An 11,261-nucleotide genomic window follows, 5' to 3' on the forward strand; every position below is an offset into this window, starting at 1 on the left:
GTGTTGAGATCTACAACCAGAATCTGTTCTGTAGTTACTGTAAAGTTCAGTCCTTTGGCAACAACAACGTCATTTTTCTCCGGTTAGGTCAGCTCTCTGTTGGACAGGATTTTCACCAACTCTCTTATTTGTCCGGAGTTACTGTGTTGTCGATGTCCCTGATGTAAAGTTGATCCCAGGAAGTGCCAAAGAATGATGCTCAACATTTACTGGAGGCATTTCATATGAAGAAGCAGTGAATGTTTACAGGATGAACTCAAGTCAATATGTTCACATGGAGATTTAGATCAGTTCTAGCCTCCACCAGCTGTTAATATCAAGTCACATGAGTCCTATTAGTATGAGTGACTTTAACTTTTCCCACTTTGTACACACACACACACACACAGACTTATATTAAAGCCTACAATTTCCCTGAAATTCATACTTTTACTTAACTGTTTACTTCAGTTACACTCAACGATGAAACTGATCAGTGTCAGTTCGTGGTTTCTGCTCATTTTTTGGCTCCTTTGTTTAAGACTGCTTAAGCTATTTTCATACTTTCACTTTCTTCCCCCATCTTGTATATATGCACTGTGCCCAACTGTGTTCACTCCAGCATCTGAGCTGATCGCACCAGCACACAACTTCTGCTGTTAACAAAGGAACATCATTCAGGTAAGCAGTCCACCATGTGAGCTTTATTATTTCAGCTGAAAGTAAACATGCTTTATGGCTTTCCAGATACATTATAAAATATAATTTTCTATAGATCTGTACAGAATATGTTCATTACCACAGTTATTTTTATTCCACATGAGGTCGTTCTCACAGAGAAACTCTGTTTTTTATCTGCTGCTGACATTTCCTCTTTTTCTTTCACAGTAAACTCATCCTGAAGATGTCAGGTAGTAAGTATATACTTTCCTCTAAAAAATATAGTATCGAGCAGACAGATGTAACATTTACATTTAATAAACCTCTTGTTAATTTATAACTTTAGTAACTGAGAGTGAGACAAAGAGCTGACAGATCTCATTGGAGGAAAACAAACTGCTGAAACTTTGATTTTTAGTACCTTCATGTTAAATAAACTTTAATATGTCGTATGTTCACATGTGTACAGTCAAGTCAAATGTGAAGTTTATCATTGTTTTGGTACAAATTGAATATTAGTGAATGTGAATATTAATCGGCAAAAACAAATAACAAAGTTTCCCTTTTCTCTCTTTCAAACACGAGTAAATCTCGTTTTAATTAAGTTCTTTTCAGTCAAATAGATTATTTACTCCACTGGGCTGTTAAAATTGTATTTTGGGACTATACCCCCTGAACCGCACAACAGGCTTTCAATAAAAATCACTAAAATTACACCAAATATTAAAGTAAATTGTATCATATGGTCATGTGACATATCTGCTAGGAAAATGAAGAAATCCAACTTAAAATCGTATTTCATCAGAATCACTTTATTCTACTTTTCTCATTTTTAAAAAACAAGCTGTTCAACAAAAACAGATCCTTGAAAAAATACACTGAAGTTGTTATATTATTATCTTTATTGTAAGTATTGTATTACATTATTCCAATGTTGGTAACAATTTTGGCCATGTTGTAAATGTTTATATGTATGGATTCTTCTTTTCTAAATCAATTTAAGCAGGATAGATTATCAATGAAAGTCATTTTTCAATGATTTATGGCATTGTAACTGTTTTACTACGTAAAAAGCTTCTTCTTCTCCTCACCTCTTTTCACAGAGGTGCAGGACTATTGTATTCATGAAAAATGAGCCCACAGTGAAGAAAAATGTGACAACTACAAATCATGCTTAAAAAAACTCAGAAGGTTCAGTTTTGATATTTTAAGAAAAAGTTGCAATGTTATGTACATAATGGTCATTAGACACAGAGAAGAAAGTCAAAATTGAACAGAGAATATTATATTTCTGAAAACAACAACATGTGAAATGATTTTAGTGATGAGAGTTTATTCCACCACTGAGAGAACACTGTCTGACACATCAGTTCCTCAGGTGTAGAAGGTTTTATGGAATTGAAACAATCTGGCTTGATGACTCCTTGATGACTTGTCACCCTAAACCAGGGGTCACCAACATGGTGCCCATGGGGACCACATGAGTAGCCCTCAGGCCTGTTCTAAAAATGAAAATTGAATATTGATATTATCTTTTTCCCAACTTCTTAAGTCATTGTTGATAATTATTGTGAGAAATCATTAACGTGATCAGAGTCTTTACATAGATGAGTATCATAAATCATTAATAATCATATATAACTTAAAGGCAAACTGAGCAAATTTGATATTTCAGAAGAGTGTATCAAACTGGTAGCCCTTCGTATGACTCAGTACCCATGAAGTAGCTCTCAGTTTCAATGACCCCTGCCCTAAACTAACAAATCAGACTGAAGTCCAGTAAATCAGATGTTCTTCTGTCGACTGATATCTGAGACAAACTGTACTTTTAGAAAGTTTCATCCTTTATGACTCTCTTGAGACTTTGACCCCATGTTTTTTTTGGAACAAGCTTTCTCTGGTATGATTGTTCTCTAGTCGTCATTGAGATTAAATGAAGTGTCTCTCTGAAGGTTTTGAGGCCAAAGGACCCAGTGCCAGCATGGATGTAGGATTGTCTGATTCCGGTGCCAGAGCTATGGTTAAAGCAGAACTGGCCAGTACTTCAGTCTCAGCTGGGCCTGCGACAGCTACCATCGGTCTGTCTGCAGACACCGGCGCCAAGATCAGTCCAACACAAGTGGAGGCAAAGGTGCTGGGAACAGGCGTCTCCTTCGGACGTGAAATGGGCGTATCTTTCCTTGGTACTGGGTTTAAATTCAAACTGTGGTGAACTGTGTCTTTGTTACAAACACAGCTGTTATTTGTTATTTACCTTCTATTCTCACAATTAAACAATGATTGTATTTGAAATCTGCTGCATTTATAGCTCAAACTTTTCATGACATTGTGGGTTTTTCCTTGTTCAGCGTCTGCTGCTTTTATATAGACAGTGAACATGATAGAAAAATGTGTTTTTGTCATGCTGAAGATAAAATACACAGATAAGCGCACTGTACTGTCCATGAGAACAACTTCCTGTTCTACCTGCTGGCTTCCTCTCAACTTTATCATGATTGTTGACGTCTGAACATTAAAGAAATGTTGACTTCTGATTGTGTATTCCATTTTCTTCTCTTGAAGTAGAAGATGTATAGTTAAAACTGTCAGTACCAAAGAATGATGCTGAACATGTACTGGAGGCTTTTCATATCAAGCAGCAGTAATTCTGATTGCATGGCTTCACATGAAGCTTTGGCTCAGGTCTGGCCTGGATTACACCACCTTTTAAAGCATTCATTCATATTATTTTACTGATGAATTAATTAATCATTTACTCATTAAAGACCTGAGCCTGAAGTCTTGTAATGTTTCTCTGAAGACAGAAATCCAAACATAATGATTTAGAGACATAAAACCATCTTCACACAATTCAGTTAAAGCTTTTATGTGAAGCTCAAACATTCACATGAATATTCACAATAACAGTTTATCAGGTTAAACACAGCTAAATGAATGGTTGCTGCTCAGATGATGTTGCAGACGTTAAAACAGATGACAGCAGGAATAAGAGTCATATTCATCTAAAGATGCAGTGCAGGTATTTGTCTCACTAAACAGGCTCACAGGTGCCCCCTTGTGGTGAAAACAGCATACAGCACTCACTGAAAATAATAAAGTTACTGGACACTTAAATAATCTTGTGTGTTTAGGTTGAGTTGCATGTTGGCTTGATGTGTGTGTGTGTTAATTAAGACGTCAGGTTGAGTCCTCAGTAACCTGTATGTGAACTGTGCAGGATTAATGTCTCCTCTGAGCAGTTTGGACTGTATTTAGCTTTATTCTGCTGCACAGTGAACGTATTCTCTGTGACCAAACCCACCGTGACACTGAAGAATCCCCACAATGCACCTGGCTCAGATTGTTTCTGCTGCACACTGATATTCTGAGTTAGTTAACAGGATCACAGCCTGAATCTTCCACTGATGAGCTACTTCTAGGAACTCATTCACTTAATTAGTGCTGAAACTATCAGAAAAATAATGTGTAAACAATTTGGATCAGACAAAAATGACAAATATCCAGATAGTTCATATAATTGGAGATTTAATATTTTAAGCAAAGAAACTGCAGGTCAATCAAAATGAGCAAATGAAAACGATCAAGATATAATTAGGAGACAGAATTCTTTGTAATTAGGTATCATGTTAACAAAATAGCCACTGAGATACAATACATTTTATTTAATTTGATAGACTTAATGAACGTTGACATGCTCCTACTGTGTCTTATAGCAGACGTGGACCACATCACCCAAAACAAAAACAAAAAAACACACAATTATAACAATTAATACACTTTCAGGTCAGTTTAGCTAAAATTCCTCAGAAGGGAAGGTGTTTCCTGAACGACCTCATGGAGTCAGTGACGTACACGTTGACTAATTAAGTCAAATTTTTCCTGGTTTGAAATAGGATGTGAAATTACTGCTGACAGCAACAGACCTACAAGACTCTCTGAAATAATTTCTGTATTTTGAACTTCTGGATACATTTCAGGTTCTCTCTCTGAGTCGAAGGTCGTCTAAGACTCTTAGGTTCTTTCATTGTCTGGAGGAAATTAAACACAAGAGCACATAAACTTGTTTCATCAAAATAAAAATTGACATTGTAAAATAAAAACCCGACATAATAAAAGGAAAGTCAAACACTGGTCGCTGCCGAGGACTCAACCTTAGTGTGCCTCTGCACAGGTGAGCTACTGAAGGTGCCAAACAGGTTTTAATTTTCAACAACACATTTCATTTTGGAAATATTTTGGATTAATGCAATTGTAACTTTATATTCAACAGTAAAACAATTAAGGGCTCCAGTTGCTGAAAGAGCCTCAGATATTATAGAAATAAGAAAATGTTTTATAGAAAGCGTAACTGCTGTGATACAAATACTTAATCTTAACTTTATATGATTCATAGAATACACACACAAAATATCATCAATGAATATGAAAGTTAATAATAAAACATGTTTGTAAATCCTATATTTCTGAATTGAATTTAAAGAAATTCTAGGTTGTGGTCAAATTTGTGTCTTCAACACAACTTACAGACACACTTTGTACACTGTGATCAATACCATTTCAAAAAGCTAGAACAATAATAACATTCAGTAAAAACACACCTGCTAATTAAAGAATATACATTTTTGCACAGATCTGTGACATGAGCAAACTCTCTCACTGAATGATACAACAACCAGTTTCAGTTCTTTATAATGTACATAAGGGTGTTCTGATCAGGAGGGCAACAATCGTTATCAGCTGATAAACGTTCATTTACCGTCAGATAAACACATGAGACAGTTTGTTTGTGCTACAAAGCCACAACCACACACAGCGCAGGACTCTGCTGCTCCCTGGCTGCTAACAGCTAACTAGCTCCACCCCTGCTAATATCAGTACAGATATTTAGTGTCCTCTTGGTTTAACCAGCAATATATTCACGAGCTCCTACCAGAAAGATGTTAGTGACTGAGGGCATAGAAGGACCGGTACCAAGGAACGTTTCTCGTTATGTTAGGTCTCTCACTGAGAGGCCAGTCAGTGCTGTGGTGAGAGAGATAACTATGGCAACAACATGAGAAGATGATCTCTTTTGTAATCAACATACTGTAGTTGGATGCAGCCCATTCAATGTATGATCTTGGATTGTCTTTTCAAGAAAGTTTTTATTTTCTGTCACCCCTGAGTGAGGGGACGATGTGACGCCGTCTGGTTGAGCCCAGTTCAGAGCCAACAGCTGACAGAGTTTAAACAGTGGACTGCTGTTTCAGTTTACAGTAAATAAATGACGTGGAGCAGTGAGCAGTAGTGGTGTAGTGGCTGCAGGGCACAAAGACTGACACAACTGAGAATGACACACAGAATTTTTACTATCTTATCTGTCCTATTGACTTATTTTTGAATCTCTTTCTACAGTTTTAACTTTTCATTTAGTTTAACTTTTTCTTTAAATCAGTATTAAATAAATTGGGTTTTTTTCTCAACATTTTGGTGGCAAATTTACAACAACACTAATAACAACGATGACAATAAAGTGAAGTAACGTCCTTGTGATTTTTGATCGGTATCATCCATTACTGCTCCTACTGATCAGTGATCAACCCCAAAAAATCGATCAGAGCACCCTTTAATGTACAACTAAAGCCAGTCTATCACTTTGTGGTGTCCAGGGCCTTTTCAAACACCCTCTGTGCATCATCAGCAAGCTTGTTGAGTATAAGATTCAACATTCTGTAAGTTGTGGTGAAAGACAGGATCATTGCTGCTGGGATTCCAAGGATTGGAATGAATCTGGATCCTTCCTCTGCTGCCAATAAAAAAATGGTACTTGCACACTGACTTAACACCGAGAGCATAAGATCAGCGGTTATTTCAATTGCAGCCAGTGGTGAAGTTAAGACAGCCGTCAAATCACTTAATGACACCCCTGTGCTTACAGCCAGATTCTCCAGTGATGGGATATCAAGACCAAAACCAACTGCATATTTTGTGACAACACCAGCCAGCAAAGCTGCATCAACAGCAACAGAAAGCCCAGGAACTGGTACTCCTGCTGCAGCTGCAGAAGCAATAGCATGCCACTTTATGTTGGCTTGGAAAGCCTTTTTCTTCTTGTTGATGATCTCCTGGCTGATGTTGGGCATGGCAAACAGCAGAGCATTCCTCTTGTGTTCAGGAAGTTCTCTCTCTAGTGTCTCGGTGAACAGAGTGAAGTCATGCAGACGGAGCTCAAAGCTGGACACCAGGAAGACCTGTGGAGACTGAATACCTTGTTCCTGAAGACCTGTGTCACAAAGGGAATACATGTTATTAGTCATTATTAGTTTTATAAATGATGAAACCATTGAAATTGTTTGTTTACTTTTATATACACTCAATAATATGCACTTTTCAGTTTAGATGTTGTTTTGCTTCTCATTTTGTTTCTAACCAATGCTGTAATCTCCTGTGCTTTCCTTTTTCTAGGTATGTGTATAAAATGAAATAACTGTTAACAACTTTGAAACTTACGGAGCCCTGGGGGTGACATGGATGGGGGTTTAGTCGGTTTAATGCAGGCACATTATCATGTATCAAGACCGTCTCATAATTATAATTGATTAATTAATTAATAAAGTGTCTTATTGTTATTGTGTAACGATAAGAGGTACTAACCATGATGATGGAGGAGTTTAACAATGGACAAAACGATTAACAATGGATGCAGGTGCATATAGAATCATATTCATGTGAAAGTTGTGACAGAAAACCTGAATTTACTAAAATGCCTTCAGTTTTCCACGATATTCTCACATAGAACGCATTCTCTCGGCTTTCACAGTAACACTAAAGGTTTGTTGTGTTTGGTTATTATATACAACAGACATACTATTGCTCTGTTGTTGTATAAGGCAGTAGTTAACATTCTGTAAGTCAGAGTGCAACAAGATGGCTATGTACGATACAACGCTGCAATTGAGAACTATGTTACAATATAAGACGGCACTTGTTCATGATTCCAGTGTCCCATCATTGTTGAGTTTAGGTGGATGTGAACACCCAACGTTCACTGCATCTTAATTACTATCTTGCGGGCGAGATACAGTAAGTCGCACTCACGAGATAAAAAAACAAACAAAAAAACATCCATGTCACCTCCAGGGCTCAGTAGTCAGATGCCTGCATTTGGTGACTTATTGTTGCTGTTTGCTTTGACTGAAAATTCCTCCAAATGAAATTTCTGCACCACAATAAGCCACTGAGCCTGAGACTTCATGTTTTTATTTAGAATTGTCATTTTTACCTAAATAACGTTGTGTATGCGGACATATGGTACATTTTCTCATTAAATAGAAATTCCATTTCAACTGGTGATGACAACAACACATTGATACTTGTGTAAAGTGTTTCTAAGTCTAAGCAGCTACATTTTGCTAGATTTTTTGCAAGATAGTGGATCCATATACTGAATAACATAATAAATGCTGGGCTTGTCAGGTTTTAATGATGGAAATCCAGTTAATAATCTTGCAGTTATTGTTAATGATTCCGTAAGTCACTTACCTTGAATGCAGTTGTCCTTGATTCGTTCCTTAGTCCTGGTCTCACTGAACTCTCTCTTACTCCGTCTCTCATTGTATAAATCACTGTCAATCTTTGAGCGAACAAAGTAGAACTTTTTTTTCATCCTCTGGATCTCCTGAGCGAGTTTCACATCATTTTCTGTGAAGCGAGTCGCTGAGATAATAATGAAGAAGTCAAACTTCTCAAATCCAACATGTTTCAGGTACTGATCAGCTGGAAACTTGGTGGTGCCAACACCTGGAAGATCCCACAGTGTAACATTGGGATACTTTGGATGGGGGTATGGTGTAACCACTGAGGTCGTTTCTGTAGCCCCAGTAGGGGCAGCTCCCTCAGCACTGTTGTCTATGCCTCTAAAGGCGTTAACAAAGGTGGATTTACCAGAGCCAGACTCTCCTGTGATGGCAATTTTTAGTGGAGTGTTATTCTCCTTGTCCAGACGCTCTTGGATCTTTTCAATAGCTAAGGCCTGATTGTTGTTTTGTAGAGCTTCTTTAATTTCTTCATTCATTTCACGGTCATGTGGAGTATCCATGGTGATCCTTGAAATCTGTATTAAGAAATAAGAAAAAGAAAGTTCACTATTATTTACCATCATGCACATACATAGACAGAATGCAAAGATTGGAGATATCACTGCCAAGGTCAAAAGGTATAACACAGCAAGGAAAATAAATACTTCAATTCAATTGTCACATTTTCTTTTGATGCCACTTTGTGAATACAGCTCATGTGGTTTATTTTTTGTCCTCAGTGGAACATTAGAGAATTACAAATATGATCAGATAAACAATTAGGGCTGACAGAAAAAGAAATCATTGTTTCTTTTTCTTTTAATATAATAATTTGAAAACTACTTAGACAGAACTCTTTTCTTGATGCTGTAACAGACGATTCTGGAACAATTTGCCGTAAGTGTATGATTCCGACCTGTGAGTCCTGCAAAGTTTGCAGATATCACTGACAAGGTCAAACACATAACACAGCATGGAAAAAAAAGCTTAAATTACTTGTCACATTTTGTTTTATGTCAGTTCGTGTATACAGCTGATACAGTGCATTTTTGTCCCCAGTGGAACATTAAGGGATTACAAATACAGTCAGACCAATATGATATTAATTAAGCATAGGCACATACTTTGTAATAATAATAATAATAATCATCATAATGATAATAATAATGATACATTTAATTCATCTAGCGCCTTTCAGAGTACCCAAGGACGCTTAATAACAGATTGACAACTTTACCTGATGCTGTTGTGGAGAATGTGTCTTCTAGAAAAATGCAGAGACTGCAGCTTGTTGGTTTGAATGACTTTATATGCAAAGAAGCCGAGACAAATTTGGTATCACGTTCCTTTTATATGTTTCCTGTTTTTCAGCTCAACAGTTCAACACTCAGACACGCTTCCTGTTATAAATAAAGTATAAAGTCCCAAACTAAACACAATAAAGAGACTCAGAACTTCATGTGAATTTTGCTTCAGTAATGTTTATATACAATAATGAAAGAGGCCCAGATCAGGGGTGTTTTAAAAAAAAAAAAAAGTAAAAATAATAAAACACACAGATGTCATCGTCATGATGTGCTGTCACACCTCTCGGTTCTGCAACGCCACCATGCTGTGTGAAATGACACACCAGAGCAGCTTAAGACCGGTACTGTTTGGTTCAGTGTGAACAAACGAAGGTGGCGTAAAGGCCTTCTTTGCAACGATAAGGCGGCGTCTCTGTGAGAAAAGGACTAGTTTTACACACACACATACACAAACATACAAAGACACACACACACAAACTTATATGAAAGGCTACATCTTCCCTGAGGTTCATACTTTCACTTTACTGATTACTTTAACAAAGTAGAAAATCTACTATATAATCCTTGAGTAAATGTACATACATGTAAATAAACAAGCACACCAACAAACTGACTGTTTAACTCACTTTTTGGAAACATTTTGGATAATGTCAGTATACAACTCAACAAAATATATTACAAAGATCTTGTCGTTTGAGACATTTTAATGCAGAATAAACTAGTGCTGTCAAACGATATTTAATTGCGAATCGCGTTAATGTCATAGTTAACTCACGATTAATCGCAATTAATCGCACATTTGTATCTATTCTAAATGTCCCTTGTTTATTTTTTTCCCATTATTTTTTCACATTGTAATGCTCTTATCAACATGGAAAAGTGGCTTGCTTTATACAAATGTTGTTGTGAATGAAATAGCTGGGTGCGGGTCGGTAAGGTAACAAATCAGAGCCGGGCCGGGGGCGGGGCAAATGACCGGGCCTTTTAAACCCAAATAATAAAGCTCATGATAACATCATTTTACAACATACACATGCCCGCAACAGCGGGGCTTAAAGGAGAACTTCGGTCGATTTAAACATGCAGCTTCATTGCTCAAGCTACCCTTGACTTGCCAGTACCGAAGACGCGAACAAATTTGGTCCAGCCATTACAGAGCTCCGTGAACGGAGATGTAGCATTGAACGCTAACAGCATGGGGTCAGAACTTTGCACTGTGTTTTAAGCGTCTTAACATGCTCCACATCTCACACCAAAAGTTATGCAACATCAGCAGACACCTTAGCACACAGCACTGTAGCGTGTATGACTCAAAATGAATAAAAAAGTAGTTAAAATAGTGTGTTTGTGCAAGCAGCTACTTACCTGTTTGTTGACATCCGTGTGTTCCGGTAGCTAGACCAAACTAGCATATCCATCGAGTGTGCACTTAACAGGCTTAACAGGCTATTGTAAGGCTCATGGCTCATGACAGGCTGTAACATGGACATGTACATTATGAACATAAACACGAAAATGCTGGATTACGTTTCCGTCTCCGCCAGTGAGGGAGTAAGTGCACGCTCGACAGATTGACTAGTTTGGTCTAGCTACCGGAAGACACGGATGTCAACAAACAGGTAAGTAGCTGCTTGCACAAACACACTGTTTTAACTACTTTTTTATTCAGTTTGACTCATACACGCTACAGTGCGGTGTGCTAAGGTGTCTGCTGATGTTGCATAACTTTTGGTGTGAGATGCGGAGCATGTTAAGACGC

At 37.5% G+C, this 11,261-nt stretch overlaps 1 protein-coding gene across 1 annotated transcript; it reads right to left on the bottom strand.

The window, feature by feature from the left end:
• Nucleotides 1-4,146: 4,146 nt before the first annotated feature.
• On the bottom strand, nucleotides 4,147-9,500 carry LOC115584877 (interferon-inducible GTPase 5-like). The gene is made up of 3 exons (XM_030422752.1): nucleotides 9,433-9,500; nucleotides 8,161-8,731; nucleotides 4,147-6,901 (listed from the first exon to the last, which is right to left on the bottom strand). The coding sequence occupies exons 2-3, from the start codon at nucleotides 8,714-8,716 to the stop codon at nucleotides 6,270-6,272; spliced, it is 1,188 nt and encodes a 395-aa protein (XP_030278612.1). The 5' UTR covers nucleotides 8,717-8,731; nucleotides 9,433-9,500; the 3' UTR covers nucleotides 4,147-6,269.
• Nucleotides 9,501-11,261: the final 1,761 nt, after the last annotated feature.

The sequence above is a fragment of the Sparus aurata genome, chromosome 7 (genome assembly GCF_900880675.1).
Source record: "Sparus aurata chromosome 7, fSpaAur1.1, whole genome shotgun sequence".
Taxonomy (NCBI): domain Eukaryota; kingdom Metazoa; phylum Chordata; class Actinopteri; order Spariformes; family Sparidae; genus Sparus; species Sparus aurata.

Excerpts from the sequence above, each read along its gene's own strand:
- LOC115584877 (XM_030422752.1), bottom strand. The coding sequence starts at position 8,716 with ATGGATACTCCACATGACCGTGAAATGAATGAAGAAATTAAAGAAGCT. Across the intron at positions 6,902-8,160 it reads CAAGGACAACTGCATTCAAG|GTCTTCAGGAACAAGGTATT; the intron begins GTAAGTGACTTA and ends TTTGTGACACAG.